The sequence below is a fragment of the Sminthopsis crassicaudata genome, chromosome 2 (assembly GCF_048593235.1).
Source record: "Sminthopsis crassicaudata isolate SCR6 chromosome 2, ASM4859323v1, whole genome shotgun sequence".
Classification (NCBI taxonomy): Eukaryota; Metazoa; Chordata; class Mammalia; order Dasyuromorphia; family Dasyuridae; genus Sminthopsis; species Sminthopsis crassicaudata.
The window spans coordinates 607877896-607898266 of NC_133618.1; the positions used below are offsets into that span (position 1 = coordinate 607877896).

Consider the following 20371-nt stretch of genomic DNA (forward strand, 5'->3'; position numbering starts at 1 on the left):
TTCTGCTCATTTCACTTAGGAGCATCAATTCATGTAAGTCTCTCCAGGCTTCTCTAAAATCATCCCACAGATCATTTCTTAAAGAACAATAATATTCCATAACATTCATATATCACAATGTATTCAGCCATTCTCCAACTGATGGGCAGTCATTCAGTTTCTAGTTCCTAGCCAATACAAAAAGGGCTGCCACAAACATTTTTGCACATGTAAGTCCTTTTCCCTTTTTGATGATCTCTGAGATACAGACCCAGTAGACACTGTTGGATTAAAGGGTATGCACAGTTTGGTAGCTCTTTGGGCATAGTTCCAAATTAATTAGCTCAGTTTTTCAGAAGTTCCCTTTTTTGTTCAAGTCTATTCTGCTTTAATTATGAGCTCATTAGATTTCTTGTCAAGTTGAAGAACAATTGACTATTTTTGTTAGAATCTGTTATTTAAGATAACATTTATTCTTTACCTTCTAGCTCTGTTAACTTGTTTCACATGCATCATTTTCTATACTTTTGATCATCTTTGTTTTTGTCTTTTGAAATGTTGATAGTTCCTCCAAATCCCTTTTGATGAGCATTAAATCTGAACATAGTGGGTCCGATTGAAAATAAAAGAAACATGGTATTGTGTTCATAGGATTTGGGTCAAAAGCTAAGTAACCAAGATTATTTAAGTCATTTAACTTGTGAAGTTTACTACTATCTCTTCAGTCATAAGACTGAATTCACAATCTTGGGGCTCCTTGACTCCTTATTCTTTCACCTCATATCCAAAAACTTGCTATTTTTTTTTTTTGTTCCCAAAACATCTCTTGAATCCATTCCCATATCTATATTCATAATCACATTGTTTGAGACCTCCTTTGCCTTTAATCGATACGATTACAATAGCCTCCTAACTACAATGCTTCCCTCAGTCTTTGTCCATTCCTATCTGTTGTCCATCACAACCACCACAGCGATTTTCCTAAAGTGAGGAATTGACCATATTATTGTTTTTCTGTGTAAATTCTGGTCTAATAGCTTCCTGTTTCCCTGATAGAATTGAATATAAATTACTTTATTTGTCATTTAAAATCCTTCCCTATCTGACTAGTCCTATTCTGTCTTTCTAGCTTTATCACACATTACTCTCCATGCTAATTCCATCTGCCTGAATAGTTCTCTATGTTCTTACTTAGGATATAGTGATTGCTTAATGCTTGTTTTTTTGATTACTAGTACCTAATTCTTCACAGTGATTCTTCATAGTGATTACTCTGTTGGAAAGTCATTTTAGTCATATCTTAGTTGCCTTTTTCCACAGGCAAAATTGCCCTAAAATACTTTTAAGCTTGATGAGGATGGATAAGTTGATATTTCTGTTCATCTGTGCTGAAGGGCACCTTATGCAAATAAATGTAAATAAATATTTAAAGTGTTGTAAATGAAGCATTTAATTAACATTACTAATGCTTAGTAATGAGAGTGTATATTGGAGATTAAAGTTGCTACTTGGACTGTGTGTGTGTGTGTGTGTGTGTGTGTGTGTGTGTGTGTGTGTGTAAGTGTGTAAGAGAGAGAGAGAGAGAGAGAGATTCTTCAGTTTAACTAGGCAGGCACGTGAATAAACTGCTGGGCCTAGAGTCAGGAAAACTCAAATTCCTTTAAATACTTGTTAGTCATGTGATCTTTTAAACTTATTTGCCTCAGTTTCCATGTCTATAAAAATGAGCTGGAGAAAGAAATGATAAACTACTCCAGTATCAGGAAAGCTCCAAGGAGTCATGGAGAGTCAGACCAACTGAACAACCACTCTCTATATAACTTATAGTGATCCATCTAGAGTTTTTAGGATATTAGTCTCCTAAACACTTTCTTTCACTTTTACTGTATTCCTTACCAAATTAATTTTAATAATATACGCTTTGTGCTCCTTATTGTCTACTATTATCCACAAAATAAAGTGTCTTCTCAGCAGTAGTCTGGCATGACTCTGCTCCTTTATACTTACTTTATACTTTCTCATTATGTACTTTATCATAAAGGACTATTTCATCTATGTATATATTATGTTCCTAGAATAAATAGCCTTCCTCTTTATCATCATTTATTGAAATATTTCAAGAATAAATTAGAATGCTATTGCTTCCAACTCTTAACTTTAGCAGATATTTAAGTCTCTGGTTTTTGTAAGGTAATATTAGTACTAGGGTAATATACTAAACATTAGGGGAGATTTTTGTCCTCATAGACTTTTCTTTTTTTGGGGACTGTTTCTTATCCTTTATTCTATTCAAAAATCTTTTCCTTTTTTAGACTGTAATTCATACTGATTTGCACACAATTTTCTATTACATTTGTGTGGTACACTGATCTGAAGCTATGTTATATAGCAGCAGTCACCAAAACCATTTGGTACTGGCTAAGAAATAGACCAGTAGATCAGTGGAACAGATTAGATACAAAGGACAAAAAAGGGTACATCTATAGCAATCTAATCTTTGACAAACCCAAAGATACCAACATTAGGGACAAAAATTCATTATTCGGAAGAAACTGTTGGGAAAACTGGAAATTAGTATGGCAGAAATTAGATATGGATCCACACTTAACACCATATACCAAGATAAGATCAAAATGGGTCCATGATTTAGGCATAAAGAATGAGATCATAAATAGATTAGAGGAACAGGGAATAGTCTACCTATCAGACCTGTGGAGGAGGAAGGAATTTATGACCAGAGGAGAATTAGAGATCGTTATTGATCACAAAATAGAAGATTTTGATTACATCAAACTAAAAAGTTTCTGTACAAACAATACTAATGCAAACAAGATTAGAAGGGAAGTAACAAATTGGGAAAATATTTTTAAAAGGAAAGGTTCTGACAAAGGTCTCATTTCCAAAATATATAGAGAACTGACCCTGATTTATAGGAAACCAAACCATTCTCCAATTGATAAATGGTCAAGGGATATGAACAGACAGTTCTCAGATGATGAAATTGAAACTATTTCCACTCATATGAAAGAGTGTTCCAAATCACTACTGATCAGAGAAATGCAAATTAAGACCACTCTGAGATACCACTACATACCTGTCAGATTGGCTAAGATGACAAGAACAAATAATGATGAATGTTGGAGGGGATGTGGGAAAACTGGGACACTGATACATTGTTGGTGGAGTTGTGAAAGAATCCAGCCATTCTGGAGAGCAATTTGGAACTATGCCCAAAAAGTTATCAAACTGTGCATACCCTTTGACCCAGCATTGCTGTTATTGGGATTATATCCCAAAGAAATACTAAAGAGTGGAAAGGGACCTGTATGTGCCAAAATGTTTGTGGCAGCTCTTTTTGTTGTAGCTAGAAACTGGAAGTTGAATGGATGTCCATCAATTGGAGAATGGTTGGGTAAATTGTGGTATATGAAGGTTATGGAATATTATTGCTCTGTAAGAAATGACCAACAGGAGGAATATAGAGAGGCTTGGAGAGACTTAAATCAACTGTTGCTGAATGAAATGAGCAGAACCAGAAGATCACTATACACTTCAACAACAATACTGTATGAGGATGTATTCTGATGGAAGTGGAAATCTTCAACATAAAGAAGATCCAACTCACTTCCAGTTGATCAATGATGGACAGAAATAACTATACCCAGAGAAGGAACACTGGGAAGCGAATGTAAATTGTTAGCACTACTGTCTATCTATCTACCCAGGTTACTTATGCCTTTGGAAGCTAATAATTAATGTGCAACAAGAAAATGGTATTTATACACATATATTGTATCTAAGTTATATTGTAACACATGTAAAATGTATGGGATTGCCTGTCATTGGGGGGAGGGAGTGGAGGGAGGGAGGGGATAATTTGGAAAAATGAATTAAAAAAATAAATAAAAATAAAAAAATAAAAAAAAAACATTTGTGTGGTACAGAAATGGTGAGGGGTCACCATTTAATAAAAAAGCTGGAGAGAGCTCTAGGGAAAGTCAAAGTTTATTTTACATTCTCGCAAGAAGGTTGTCTCACCCTTCGAGCAGACAATTGAAGAGAGAAAGTGCCTCCTGTGGGCAGGACAGCACCTTTAATCCCTAACACAAAACACCCCCTGCCACCACTGACTCTCATCCTCATTGGCTGAGAGTTTTACATTCTAAATGGAGATCTGCCCATGAAATTGAACTTGACCAATAAGTACAAAGTTGCCCATATTTGGCTGAAATATGGAGATTATTATGCCCTCCACTCCATGTTCAGAGTCCTTCAGGCCTACTCAAACACTGAAGTAGATGAAGCCTTACTCGATTTTCACAACTGTCTTGAAAGATCTTACCTCATCTCATTCACATTTAATAATAAAACTAATTTTTGTGCTTAATACCTTTACTTAAAGACGACAGATTCCTTGTAGGCAAGGACTGTGTTGTCTTCATCTTTTTCTTGCTTAAATTTTTTATTAGATTGGAGAGCTTGATATTGTTTCATGATGCTGTGTGCTGCATTGATATTTTAAAGAAATAATGCCCAATATACATTTGGCCTTGAATACTTTATCTTCCATGTTAATCAATTCTGCCAGTATGTTTTTGGTGACACTCCCTTCCTAGAAAGTCTTTATCCTTTTGTATTTCTTTATCTTTTTAGGTGTCACTTCTTCTATAAAGTCCACTACATCTAGTCTAACACAGTGATCTCTTTCGAATCTATAATTGTCTCATTTGATTCTATATTTTCTTGTATTTAGCAGGTGTTTCATGTGGGTTCAGTTCTGTTTCTCTAACTGGATTGTAAATTCATTTATCACAGAGTCCATATCTTATAAATCATGAGTAATAGTACCCAGCAAGATTATTGTATTGCTTTGTTCTGTTTTTAGATCCATCAAAGAAGGATAATATATCCTGTGTTATGCACTTAAATACACTGATCTGAGTAGATATTTGTTATTATATTTTATTGGAGCCATTTTTTGTGTTGTGTACAATGTTAAATGATGAAAGGTATTATAATATATTATTGTATAATATAATATATTATAATAAAATATAAATGCATTTTAGGAAAAGAGGTTCTTGTGGAATAGTGGAAAGAATGCCAAACATGGAGTTAGAAACACCTAGATTCATATGACACCTTCAAAACTTACTAGTTTAATTTCCTAATCTGAAAAATAGAAATAAGAATACTTGTAGTATCTATCAGTGCTGCAAGGATCAAATGATATAAATACAATTCTTTGCAAACTTCATTGTCAGGATCTTATAATCCACTAAAATGTTCATTAAAATTGTATTTACATTTTTTAGAGTGACGTGTCCTCTTTGGTCTATAGAACCTAGAGAAATAACATTTTGTACAGTACAAACCAGCTGCATCCATGAGCCCTGGCTTTCCAAACTGTGTGAGCAGGTCAGCCCACTCCTTCAGTTTCCTCATCTACAAAAGGAGGGAGTTGAATGAAAAAATCATAGGTCCATAGCATTGAGACCAAGGTTATCAAATAATCTTGATATGATTACATGAGTTACTTCAGTTTTGAATTTCTTTATCCATCATCTGAAAATTTGATTAATTTCACTGGATGGGCTAATGTTATTTTAAAACTTGGTGTTTTTCTTTATACCAACTGGTTTATCACCAAATTATATAGATTATCACTTCATTAATTTGTGATTTTTAAGTGTGTATCAACATTTAAATGGTATATTCGTTTATTTCTAATGAGACTAGAATGCAATATCATCTAAATTAAGAGCTGAACACCATGTTTTTGATATGTAAGTAAAAAAGTTTTTTAGTATATTTCATTACTTTTTTGGGGAGGGATTGATGACTGATGAAATTCCTACATATTGTTAGATATCTGAATTTGATACATTATATAACAAGTTACATAATTACTCTCAATTTGTTTTTAAAATTTCTTTTAGTTTTTAAATTTTTTTCTTATTCATATGAAAGTTGTAAGTTAATATATACATATTTGCATACTACATCTTGTTTTTGATAACTAAATGTTAGCAATTAAATAAAAGTTTAAAATGTAAAATCTTTGAATAATATTTATTATTTTGAACTTTAGGAATATGAAGCGCGAACCGGGAGGACATGTAAACCTCCACTTCCATCCACAAGACGTAAAAATTTTGAATTTGAACCACTTTCAACTACTGCTCTTATTCTTGAGGACCGACCATCGTAAGTGTTTTAGTGATCATTAGTAGTATCATTCATACTTTTAATTCTAGAATGATTCATCTGTCTTATCACACTAAAAGTATTTAACATTCTTGTTTTTGAATTTGACATTATATTTGACAAATTGCTTTTGAAAAAAATCATTCCAAAAAGATGTCCTCATAAGAAAAAATTATATTGTTGATTCACAAGCCAGGAGTAGATTCTGTAGGTTGGCTTGAGTTAGACAATGAAGCATTAAGAATATTTTTCCGCAGTTTATAATCTAAAAGAATTATTTAGAGCAAAAGCCAGGTTTTCTCTCTTTGAGTTTGGCTGTCAATCTTCTCTGTCAGATTTTCTGTCTTAAGTTCTTTTTAAAAAGTAAATTTTTATTCATAGCTTCTTTATTTATATCATCTAAATCCCCTGCCTCCCCACCTTGCAAGAGATACTACCTAAAATAAAGAATAAAAGAAAAAAGGAAAAACATTTTAGCAAGAATAGCACATCAAAAAGTCTTACATTTCATATACACAATATTCTCCCCTTAGAGCCTCCCACTTCAAAGAAGTGGAATGATGTATCATCTCATATCTGTTCTTTGGGGCCAAGCTTGTCAGTATCATTTTGGATCATTCACTTTCTATTATTTTGTTGTCCTTTTCATTTCCATTATTATTTTGTATATTGTTTCCCTGGTTCTGCTTACTTCATTTTATGTCAGTTTATCTCATTATTTCTTACAACACAGTGATATATTCATGACAACATTTTTGGTAATACACCAACGTTGTAGCACATTAATGTATATTCATGTTTTAATTGTTTAAATTGTTTTGCACTACAGTACTACTACTAAGAGCTAACATTTATATAGCACATTAAGGTTTTACAAAGCACTTTGAAATATTTGTATCCCATCCTTATGCTATGACAATCCTAGTAACCAGATGCCATTATTATTTTCAATTTATAAATGAAACTGATGCAGACAAGTAAAGTGACTTGTCAGGATCACAGAGCTAGTAAATGTTTGAAGCTAAATAAAATTTTAGGTCTTCCTGGTACTCTATTCATTCTACCATCCACTTACATTTAATAATCACTTAAAGGAGAAAGAAAAGGGGGAAAAGAGTGGAAGAATTAGAAATTAAATGCAATAAAGAAAATTCAATAACTTAAGTAAAACTTAAAACTAGGGAAAGAGAAGGCATGTGAGAGCAGAGCACAGTAGAAATAGAACCCAGGGAAATAAAAATGCATCAAAGTAGTTTAACCAAAACTAATTGCAGTGGCAAAAAATTCATTTAATAAAGAGGAAAAAAAATCTAAATGGAATGATCTAACGGAAACCAAAGGAAGAAAACAATCTTACCCTCCATAGCTTTAAATGTGAATTGACTAAATAATACAGTATGAAAAGAAAATGGCAGAGTAGGTGAGAAAACAAACTCCACAATCTGTTATAAGAAATCCATATGAAAAACAAAGACTCTTCACTTGTTTCAATTAGAAACTGGGCCAAAATTCACTATACATCAAATAAATTAAAACAAAACAAAACAAAACAAAACTGGGGTTTGTCTCCTACAAGATGAATACCAGAGAGCTTCTCTATGTTCTCCATTTAAGGAGAATGCTGAGGGGAACAATTTTTTCATTTCCCATCCAGTTGTGGCCTTTTGGATACCATGTAATTCCTTTTTTTATCCTAACGTGATATGAATGATGTTATTGAATTATGGTTATTTCAGTTATACCTTTTAAGGACCCTAATTTTGACATGCAGAGGAGGTACTTTGTTGTAAAATACATTTTAGAGGGTAATATTTTGTTAAACTAAATCCAGTCCTTTAAGTCAAATTAAAGTTAAAACAAAAACAAGCCTTTATTCTACATTTAGTCGTCTGGTTAAATACTGAATTTTGGCAGAGCCAAGATGGTGGAGAAGGCACATGGGACTCTGTTTTCTCCTCTCATGCCCTCACTACCAATTTTTGAATTCAGCCTCAAAAATAGCGTTTGATTGGTGAAATTCACAAAGATTAAAAGTACAACAACTTACCAGCCGAAGATAATCTGGAGGACTGCCAGAGCAGATTTGTCCTGAGGGGCAGGAACGGACCAGTGGCAGGCAGAGAAATAGGAAAGTCTTGCGTCCTGAGCGGATCAGGGATGGGGGTAGCCTCTGTGGCTAGAAGAATAGTGGAAACGACTCTGCCATAGGCTGACTGCTTTGCCTTGATTGTAAAGCAATGAACCAGCAGAGAGATTAGAGCCAGAGGTACAGGGTACTCTAAACATTCCAGAACCTAATAGGATCTGATTGTACCCCCCCCCCCCCCCAAAGCGGAAGTGACTCAGCATAGACCAGTGTAACTGTGCAGCTGTACGCTGAAGCATGACCAGGGCAACTGCAAATCTACATGGCAGGGGGGTGCAGCCCGGGGCAGCCTCTAATCTGCATAGTGGGGGGCGCAGCGCTCAGCCTGGGGCAACAGAACTTCCACAGGGTGACTGTGCTTCAAGGGCAGAATCACTTTCCTCCACACAGGACTACTCACTGGGAAACTGCTAATACCCACAGCCCCTCAACAGCCTTTGGATTGGGGTAGTGACACTTTCACTGCTCCTCCACTTGCCTCAGGGAAGTCATTAATCTGCACAGAGGGGTTCTTCGCAGGGCACCCCCACATTGGGGAACTATTTCCCAGAGCACTCACACACTTGGCCACTCTTTGTAGCCAGTTGGCAGGCCATCCATACACCTATCCCTGTTCTGCAGAGGAAGCTGGTAACCTTCCTGGCCCTAAAGGCAGACACTACAGGCTTTAAAAAATGAGTAAAAAAATTAAAGGACAATTGATAGCTTCAAAACAGAAAGAAAGCAGATATTCAACCCCGGGGAGACGAATAGCAGATAATCTCCAGACAATTGTTGGTCCCCAACACAAAAGACTGTCCTAGAAGAGACTATTAAAAATCTTAAAAGAGAGCTAGAAGAAAAAATGGGGAAAGGAAAGAGAAGCTATGCAAGAGAGTAGCAACATCCTGAAATGTGAACTGGAAAAGGTAAACAACTTCCTGAAATGTGAATTGGAAAAGGTAAAAAACTCCCAGGAAGTACAGGGAAACAGAATTTGTGAATTGGAAAAGATAAAGAATTCCCAGGAAAGTAGGATTTGTGAATTGGAAAAAGAAAATAACTCACCAAAAAAAAAAAAAAAAAAAAAAATATATATATATATATATATATATATATATATATATATATATATATATATATATATATATATATATAGTGAAATGGAAAAAAATTCTATAGAGCAAAACAACTCATTTAAAAACTCAATTGGACATATACAAAAAGAAGTAAAAAAAAAAGCTAATGAAGAAAATAACTCATTAAAAATCAGACCTGAACAAATAGAAATGAATGATTGAGACATCAAGAATCCGTCAAGCAAAACCCCCCCCCCAAAAAAAAAAATGAAAAAATAGAAAAATATTTCATATCTACTTGGAAAAACAACAGACCCAGAAAATAGATCTAGGAGAGATAATCTGAGGATTATTGGAGTTCCAGGAAATTATGGTGAAAAAAAAGAGGATAGATACTATTGTATAGGAAATCATCAAAGAGAACTGCCCAGAGGTAACAGAACCAGAAGGGAAAATAGGCATTGAAAGAATTCATCAAACACATTCTGAAAAAGACCCTTAAAAAACAAAACAACAACAACAACAAAAACTCCATGGAATATTGTAGCCAAATTTCAGAACTATCAGACTAAGGAAAAAATATTACAAGCAGCCAGGAAAAAATAATTCAAATACCGAGGTGCCACAATAAGGGTCACTCAAGATCTGGCTGCATCCACATTAAAGGATCAAAAGGCCTGGAATCTGATATTCTGAAAGGCAAAAGAACTTGGAATGCAACCAAGAATAAACTACCCAGCTAAGCTGAGCATTTCTTCCATGGAAGAAGATGATTTAATGAAACAGATGAATTTCATTTGTTTCTAAGGAAAAAACCAAATCTAAACAAAAAATTTGATCTCCAACCATAGGACTCAAGAGAAGCAGAAAAAAGTAAAAGGAACTCTTGAGAACTGTATTTCTATTGTGGATATATATAAAGTCCACATATATAATTTGATTTTACTGATATGGCATAAAAAAGGGAAGTAGAAATGGAAAGGGGATAGTGCCAGAAAAAGGGGAAAGGGGAGATAAAAAGAGGGAAACTACATCCTACAACGAGGCAAAGAAAACCTATCATATCTGAGGGAATTTAGAGAGGGGGAAGAACATTGTGTGAATCTTACTCTCATCAGAGTTGGCTCAAAGAGAAAATAATTGACATATTTGTTTTACAGAGAATTCTTTCACCTCATTAAAAAGTGGGACGGAGAAAAGGAAAAGGAAAAGAGTAATAAGGGAAGGGTACAAAAAAAGGGGAAAGTATTTAAAAGGAGGAGGGAGGGATAAAAAAGGAGGGCTGATTGCATGATGCAAATGGGGCCCATAAGTTTAATACTGGGGAAGGGGTTCGAGGGGGGAGGCAAGGAAAAAAAAAGCATAATTTGGGAATAGTATGATGGCAGGAAATACAGAATTAGTAATTTTAATTGTAAATGTGAATGGGAGGAACTCTCCCATTAAGCAGAGGCGGATAGCAGACTGGATCAGAAGTCAGAACCCTATGATATGTTGTTTACAGGAAACACATTTAAAGCAGGGAGATACATACAGAGTAAAGGTAAAAGGCTGATTCAGAATCTATTATGCTTCAGGTGAAGTCAGAAAAGCAGGGGTAGCCATCCTTATCTCAGATCAAGCAAAAGCAAAAATTAATCTAATTAAAAGAGATAAGGAAGGAAACTATATCTTGCTAAAGGGTAGCATAGACAATGAAGCAATATTAATACTAAACATATATGCACCAAGTGGTATAGCATCTAACTTCCTAAAGGGGAAGTTAAGAGAGTTGCAAAAAATAGACAGCAACCTTGCACTCTCAGAAGTAGATAAATCAAACCACAAAACAAATAAGAAAGAAAGAGGTAAATAGAATATTAGAAAAATCAGGTATGACAGATCTTTGGAGAAAACTGAATGGTGATAGAAAGGAGTATACTTTCTTCTCAGCAGTTCATGGAGCCTATACAAAAATTGACCATATATTAGGATATAACTATCTCTAAATTAAATGCAGGAAGGCAGAAATAGTAAATACTTTCTTTTCAGATCACAGTGCAATAAAAACTACATTCAATAAAAAGTTAGGAGTAAATAGACCAAAAACTAAATAATCTCATCTTAAAGAATGATTGGATGAAACAGCAAATTATAGACATAATTAATAAATTCATTCAAGATAATGACAACGATGAGACATCATACCAAAATTTGTGGGATGCAGCTAAAGCGGTAATAAGGGGAAATTTTATATCTTTAGAGGCTTACTTGAATAAAATAAAGAGAAGATCAATGAATTGGGCTTGCAACTTAAAAAGCTAGAAAAAGACCATGTTAAAAACCCCCAATCAAATATTAAGCTTGAAATTCTAAAATTAAAAGGAGAAATTAATAATATTGAAAGTTAAAAAAACTATTAAATTAATAAAACTAAAAGTTGGTTTTATGAAAAAACCAATAAAATAGATAAACCTTTGGTAAATCTGATCAGAAAAAGGAAAGAGGAAAGTCAAATTGTTAGTCTTAAAAATGAAAAGGGGGAACTTTCCATCAATGAAGAAGAAATTAGAGCAATATTAAGGAGTTACTTTGCCCAATTTTATGCCATTAAATTTGATAACCTAAGTGAAATGGATGACTACCTCCAAAAATAGAGGCTTCCCAGATTAACAGAGGAGAAAGTAAATTGCTTAAATAGTCCCATTTCAGAAAAAGAAATAGAACACGCTATTAATCAACTTCTGTTAAGTTCTTTCTAAGTGCTAATGAGATAATGAGGTATTAGGTTCTTACTAAGTGCTAAGTTGGTACTTAATAATTCTCTAGTTCCAGCCTACTCCTGGGGAAGAACTTACATGCTTAGGAGGAGCAAGTTCATTGGTTGAAGTAATTTTTCCCAGAAGTTCTTGCGTTATCCCACGCCCATTCTCTGGGAGGATAAAAGAGGGCGGCACTTGAGAGATGGAGAGTCTTGTCTGGGCCAGAGTTGAGGCGGCTCTCTGGAGGAAGAAGTCTCTCCTCTAGACCAGAGAGTGATTGTCAGTTTCTGGAGACAACAGCACATTACAAGCTCCCTAAGAAAAAATCCCCAGAACCAGATGGATTTACATGTGAATTCTACCAAACATTTAAAGAACAATTAGCCCCAATGTTATATAAACTATTTGAAAAAATCTGGAATGAAGGAGTCCTACCAAATTCCTTTTATGACACAGACATGGTACTGATAACCTAAACCAGGTAGGTTGAAAACTGAGAAAGAAAACTATAGACCAGTAGACCTCAAACTTTTTAAATATGGGGCCAGTTCACTGTTGGAGGGCCGGACACTCTGTCTCTGCCGCCTCAGCCCACTGCTGGAAGTGTGCATTGCTAATGCAAGTTTAGGTCAAATGTCACTTCCGGTCTGATTTTGCCATAACCTGGCAGGCTGCATAAATGTCCTCAGCGTGCTGCATCTGGCCTGCTGGCCGTAGTTTTAGAATCCCTGCTATAGACCAATCTCCTTAATGAATATTGATGCTAAAATCTTAAATAAGATATTAGCAAAAAGACTACAGAAAATCATCCCCACGATAATACACCATGATCAAGTAGGATTTATACCAGAAATGCAAGGCTGGTTTAATATTAGGAAAACTATTAGTATAATTGACCATATTAATAATCAAATTAACAAAAACAATATCATCTCAATAGATGGACAAAAAGCATTTGATAAAATCCAACATCCATTCCTACTAAAAACACTTGAGAGTATAGGAATAAATGGACTATTCCTTAAAATAGGAGCATATATTTAAAACCATCAGTAAGCATCATATGTAATGGGGATAAACTGGGACCTTTCCCAGTAAGATCAGGAGTGAAACAAGGTTGCCCACTATCATCATTACTATTCAGTATTGTATTAGAAACACTAGCCTCGGCAATAAGAGTCGAGAAAGAGATTAAAAGAATTAGAGTAGGTAATGGGGAAACCAAACTATCACTCTTTGCAGATGATATGATGGTATATTTAGAAAACCCCAGAGATTCTATGAAAAAGCTATTAGAAGTAATTCACAACTTTAACAAAGTTCCAGGATATAAAATAAATCCACATAAATCCTCAGCATTTAATATACATCACCAACAAATCTAACAGCAAGAGATACAAAGAGAAATTCCATTCAAAATAACTGTTGATAATATAAAATATTTGGGAATCTATCTACCAAAGGAAAGTCAGGAATTATATGAGCAAAATTACAGAACACTTGCCACAAAAATAAAGTCAGATTTAAATAATTGGAAAGACATTAAATGCTCTTGGATAGGCTGAGCAAATATAATAAAGATGACAATACTCCCTAAACGAATCTATTTATTTAATGCTATACCAATCAGACTCTATTTTAATGACCTATAGAAAAAATAACAACAAAATTCATATGGAAGAACAAAAGGTTGAGAATTTAAAGGGAATTAATGAAAAAAAAAAATCAAATGAAGATGGCTTAGCTGTACCTGATCTAAAACTATATTATAAAGCAGCAATCACCAAAACCATTTGGTATTGGCTAAGAAATAGACTAGTTGATCAGTGGAATAGGTTAGATTCACAAGACAAAATAGTGAATAACTATAGCAATCTAGTGTTTGACAAACTCAAAGATCCCAACTTTTGGGATAAGGAATTCATTATTTGACAAAAACTGCTGGGAAAACTGGCAGAAACTAGGCATGGACCCACACTTAACACCACATACTAAGATAAGATCAAAATGGGTCCATGATTTAGGCATAAAGAACAAAATCATAAATAAATTAGAGGAACATAGGATAGTTTACCTCTCAGACTTATGGAGGAGGAAGGAATTTGTGACTAGAGATCATTATTAATCACAAAATAGAAAATTTTGATTACATCAAATTAAAAAGCTTTTGTACCAACAAAACTAATGCAAACAACAAACAAAACAAACAAAAGGGAAGTAACAAACTGGGAAAATATTTTTACAGTTAAAGGTTCTGATAAAGGCCTCATTTCCAAAATATATAGAGAACTGACTCTAATTTATAAGAAATCAAGCCATTCTCCATTTGATCAATGGTCAAAGGATATGAACAAACAGTTTTCAGATGATGAAATTGAAATTATTTCCATTCATATGAAAGATCCAAATCACTATTGATCAGAGAAATGCAAATTAAGACAACTCTGAGATACTACTACACACCTGTCAGATTGGCTAAGATGACAGGAAAAGATAATGATGAATGTTGGAGGGGCTGTGGGAAAACTGGGACTGATGCATTGTTGGTGAAGTTGTGAAAGAATCCAACCATTCTGGAGAGCAATCTGGAATTATGCCCACAAAGTCATCAAATTGTGCATACCCTTTGATCCAGCAGTGCTCCTACTGGGCTTATATCCCAAAGAAATACTAAAGATGGGAAAGGGACCTGTATGTGCCAAAATGTTTGTGGCAGCCCTTTTTGTAGTGGCTAGAAACTGGAAAATGAATGGATGCCCATCAATTGGAGAATGGGCACATATGGTATATGAATGTTATGGAATATTATTGTTCTGTAAGAAATGACAGCAGGATGAATACAGAGAAGCTTGGAGAGACTTACATCAACTGATGCTGAGTGAAATGAGCAGAACCAGGAGATCATTATACACTTCAACAACAATACTGTATGAAGATGTATTCTGATAGAAGTGGATGTCTTCAACAAACAGAAGATCTAATTCAGTTCCAATTGATCAATGATGGACAGAATCAGCTACACCCAGAGAAGGAACAATGGGAAATGAGTGTAAACTTTTTGCATTTTTGTTTTTCTTCCCAGGTTATTTTTACCTTCTGAATCTAATTCTTCTGGTGCAAAAAGAAATTCATTTCTGCACACATATATTGTGTCTAGGATATACTATAAGATATTTAACATGTATGGGACTGCCTGCCATCTAGGGGAGGAGGTAGAGGGAATGAGGGGAAAATTCGGAACAGAAGTGAGTGCAAGGGATGATGTTATAAAAAATTACCCATGCATATGTACTGTCAAAAAAAAAAGGTTATAATTATAAAATTAATTTGTAAAAAAAATGGTAGTATAAACAAAAGTAAGATAAATATTAAACATAAATGTTCCAAGTGGCATAGCATCCAAATTCTTAAAGGAAAAGTTAAATGAGTTACAAATGAAATAAAATTTAAAACTATAAAAAAAATTACTTTATTTTGTGTCAACTTTTTAATGCTTTATTTTGTTGACTTTAATTCTGTGTCTTTTAAGAATGGCTAATTTTTTTAAGGATAAGTATAAAAATTGGCACTCTTAAAAACACAATTTAAGAGATATTGTCACAGCTGTTGGTGTAGGAAAGTCAGGTATTTGAAGAATTATTCAAGTCTGCAGAGGGTCAGGCATACTAAAATGCAAGGGGAAATTTAGTCAAAAACAAAAACCACCAACTGTTGACAGATTAATGTTGTAAAAGCCTAATTCTCAAGAAACAAGCAAAAAATCACAGGGAAGGGAAAGAGGGAGAGAGAGAGGGGAAAAGTTTGAAACCATAAGTTTTACAAAAATGAATTTTGAAAATTATCTTGTATTTGGAAAAATAAAATACTAGTGGGGAGAGGGGGAAGCAAGCAAAGACCATGAAAGTGATCTGGAGGCCAGGGAAAGAGAAGAGCATATTATTGATTCCTTTATATTGCATTATAAACTTGTTGACATTGAAAGAATAAGATGATGAGTGAGAAAATAGTTGCATATCATTGCTGTGATTAACTACTTATCCAGGGGTCAAATAATAGAAAATATATAAAAAGATGACTGAAAATTAAGGGGGAAAATAATTTTGGTATCTAAGACTTATTCAGAGCTCGGAAAACCATTGTCAGAAGGTCAGATAAGTTTGTAAAATCAAAGCTTCTTCTCAAGCCTATAAATGTAAATTCTAAAAAGTGTATTTTAGAGAATTTCTTACTTCTTCTGGTCTAAGAAGTCTTATCTTCATTGATAGGAGGATGATCTTTGACAAATATGTTGATAATGCTGAGAAGAAGAGTTGCTCCAGAATTATAGATATTTTTAAATGTATTATGGCCTGGCACCATGCCATATTCCACATCACACATGCCACAGGAAATTCAGTCACTGGAGATTAGATTGAGCTTTCTTGATTTAAACCTCATTAAAACCTAGGAGTTTTAAATTAATATCTACTATTAATTAATATAATTAATATAAAAATAGATTTTTCAACAAATAAGTATTTAGTAACCCATTTGATAAAAGAATGGTTTCATGATGAATTAAAGAATAACTATCAAAGTTTGTGCCCATAGTTTGAAATTGTGTAAAGTAAGTGATGGTAGCAAAAAGATATACTATTAAAACTTTTTTTAAAGATGAAAAAAGTTGAAGGTTTATTATTGCGTATAAATGAATTTAATTATTTTAATTTGTTCCAGTTAATATTTATATCACTTAGTGAAAGAACTTAAGATTCACTGTTCTTTCCTAAAACAGCTTCCCCTCATTGAGTCAATAAAACAAAATCTACATATGTATGCAGATAAAATTTAAATGATCAATTTTTGAATCAGAATGAATTGTGATTAAGATATGAAACATTTGAAATGTGACTAATTTGAAATTAGCCTTTCCATTATTCTTGCTTTAAAAAAGGAAAGATTAACAAATCAAAAGGCAGTGTTTTAAAAATAATTGATCTTGGGGCAGCTAGGTGGTGCAGTGGATAAAGTACCAGCCCTGAAGTCAGGTCTATCTGAGTTCAAATCTAGTCTTAGATACTTAACACTTCCTAACTATGTGACCCTGGGCAACCTCAGCAGAAAACAAACAAAAATAATAATTGACTTACTCTAGCATTTTATTTTTCAGAAATCTTCCTGCCAAATCAATTGAAGAAGCTTTACGTCATAGACAAGAATATGATGAAATGGTGGCTGAAGCTAAAAAACGAGGTATAAAGTTATCAGACTATAAATTGATAGTAAAATTTAGTCACAGATTTGTTTAAATCAATGAAAGAAAAGAATAAGATAACCACTAAAAATATATTAAAATTTGAGCAATTCTTTGATGTGAAGTGATTCTTTATCTGTAATATCTGTAAGCTCAGTAGCCATACTTTTTATTTATTTTATTGGTACCTTAAAATAGTTTATTAACTTTAGTTCAGCTTTAATTGAGAGAATGCTGTGGTAACTATTAAAAACCTTGAAGGACACAGTACCTTTCTGCGATCATATCTGACTTAGGAGTGCTAATGATTTATCAGGGAAAATTGAAAAGCAGATGAACTTCCTCTTGCCACAAAAATATTTATTTTATTAAAACAAATAGTTAATATTGTTGTTACTGCTATCTTCATTTAGGTTTTCTTAATGATTTTTCATTATTATAGTTTTCTTTTTGGTATTTTGAAAATGAATTACTTTTAAATATTGAATGGCTTAGAACTTCCCAAGTGGGAATGGGATTGACTTTGGAAATGGGTTGAACTAAAATTGTTTTACCATCTTTGAGACTTTCAGAAAAATATTTTATTGTCTCCAGAATCCCAGTTGTAGAAGCTATCACTTTTTATTGTCATGCCTTTTCTGGTGTCAAATTAATAATAAGGAATAATATTATTTCTTATACAATGGTATTATTTATTAAATGTTAATGCAGTATGCAGTATATTACTTGTATTTTAAGTGACAGATCACATAAATTTAAAATTTGGCAGTTGTCCTTAGAGTCAACATCTCTGAGTTGAGAGCTTAATCCCTTCCTAATTTATCCTTTGCAATATCTAAAAAATTCAGAGGTTCATAAAAAGTTACATACATTGACCTGTGCATTATAAATTTACTAATATAGAAGATTATTTTCACAATACTTGGTATTTACATATTATCTTTACAATTTACAGATTGCTTCCTAATACATTTTATTCTCACAACAATGCTGTGAAGGGATAAGGGAGCCATTAGTATTATTATTATTCCCATTTTACAGATATGAAAACTTAAATTCAGATTGTTTAAGGACTTGTACAAGATCTCATAACTAATAAAGTAGAACACCTGGGACTAGATTGCTGATTTTCTGATTCCTAGTTCAGTGTTCCTTTCGGTTTTCCTGTTGCTTATAATAAGAACAAAAATTAATTATTATGGTAACACCTACTCGTGGCTTTTGTGAGATTTGTGAAAGTAGGGTTTCCCCAGCCCAAATACAAATTTTTTTTTTATCTTAAAACAATTATTGATTTTCAGTAAAGTATCTTCTCTATGCTAAATGCTGAGGATACAAATATATATAAAAACAAAAATACAGTCCTGGGCCTCAAGGAGTTTATAATCTATTAGAGAAAGGAAGTTGAAAAGAATGGGAGAGTAGTGAAGAAGGTACTTGATGGTGGGGGATGATGTAGAAGTCTAAAGAAATCCAAAACAGTTTAGCTAGTGGGAAATGGTGGAAAAAATCAATTCTGAGCCCTCTTTAAATAGAGGTTCTGGAGCTTATAGTCCTACCTTCCAGGCAGAGGGATGGAAGGGACTGTTGAGATATAAAGACCAGGTAAGAGTCAGTCCTGCAGGATAAAGAGATTTCCTGGGAAAGGAAAGTACAATGGATAGAGCTTTATGGTGCTAAGTGGCAACCATTAAATTCAGTTACTTTTAAATTTATACTATTTAAAGTAGTCATCAGTGAGTAGAAGATCCTAGTAACCTTGCTCTTGTTTTCATTAAAGAATGGAAAAAAGCAAGAATACAATAATAATTCATTATAATTGATTTTTTTTAGACCTGAAATTAATTTGTCTATGAAAATCCTGGATTGCAAATTCCTTCCATTAATAGAAGATAATTAGCTAGTTTATAAATCAGAATATCAGAGATTTGCCTGGAACACTGTGATTTTAAGCAAATTTCCTGGGTCATACTTATTGGAATGTGTCAAGGGCAAGTTTTCAATTTAGGGTTCCTTTCTTCAAGACTGGTTGATTGTCTACTATACTTTGCTTCCTCTTTACTGTTAGAATAATCTCACTTTTTATCTAGTACTTTAGAGTTTACAAAGTGGTGGGTATCTGGAGACTTAAAGAATAATTGTTCTGATGATATGTGTAGTATACATTGTTATGAATTTTGAACTTTTTTACACATTTTATGTAAGGAAAGAGAAATCTTAACAGCACAATAACAATTTTTAAAAAAAGTTCAATTGTATGTTGGTTTTTAGGTCGTTGACTTAGTGAACCCCATGTACTTCTTGTATAAAGTTGTATATTGGTGTAAAAGATGAGTTCTGAAAATTGGTTCTTAAAGAAGGTTTTTTTTTTTGAGAAGTTACATTTTTGATAGATTTTCTTTTTTTTTTTTGTGGCCTGCATTTTTCCCTATGTTTCTTCCTTTCCATTCCTCTCAGCCATTTTTCTGTAATAAAGAATTAGGAAGTTGTATTATTAAACTTATTATTGTTGCTTTTGCTTTTGGTCCTTTGAAAAATAAGTTTCTATGTGGCTTGATTATTTTTTTTTTAAGGTCAGGAAAGAGGAGAACAGTATATAGCACAGTTAAAAAAAAAATCAGGAATCAGGAACTCTGTGACCTTGACATGGAAGTAACTTTTATTGTAAACTTAGAGAGTTTTAAGGTAACTTATTTAAAATGATCAAGTTTTTTAATGTTTAATACAGAAATTAAAGAAGCACACAAAAGGAAGCAAATAATGAAAGAACGATTTAAACAAGAAGAGAATATAGCAAGTGCGATGGTGATATGGGTCAATGAGATACTACCAAATTGGGAAGGAATGTAAGTGAGAATTTTCCTGAAATTATATATTTTATGCATCTTCTTTCCAGTTTTTCCTTATTTCTCATTTGTCTTTTGATTATAGCTATGTAGTTTGAATCTAGCCATAGTCATAGAACACAATTTTCCTCAAAAAAGTGTGTGTGTGTGTAATCATTGCT

The 20371-nt window shown here is 33.4% G+C and overlaps 1 protein-coding gene across 2 annotated transcripts in view; it reads left to right on the top strand.

Moving 5' to 3' along the window:
* Positions 1-20371, top strand: part of TBC1D12 (TBC1 domain family member 12) — a 122914-nt gene that overhangs the window by 62380 nt on the left and 40163 nt on the right. For both annotated transcript variants that reach the window (XM_074295924.1, XM_074295923.1), the window contains exons 3-5: positions 6071-6186; positions 17281-17363; positions 20093-20210. In XM_074295924.1, the coding sequence (XP_074152025.1) occupies positions 6071-6186; positions 17281-17363; positions 20093-20210 (317 nt within the window). The remainder of the gene's footprint in view (positions 1-6070; positions 6187-17280; positions 17364-20092; positions 20211-20371) is intronic.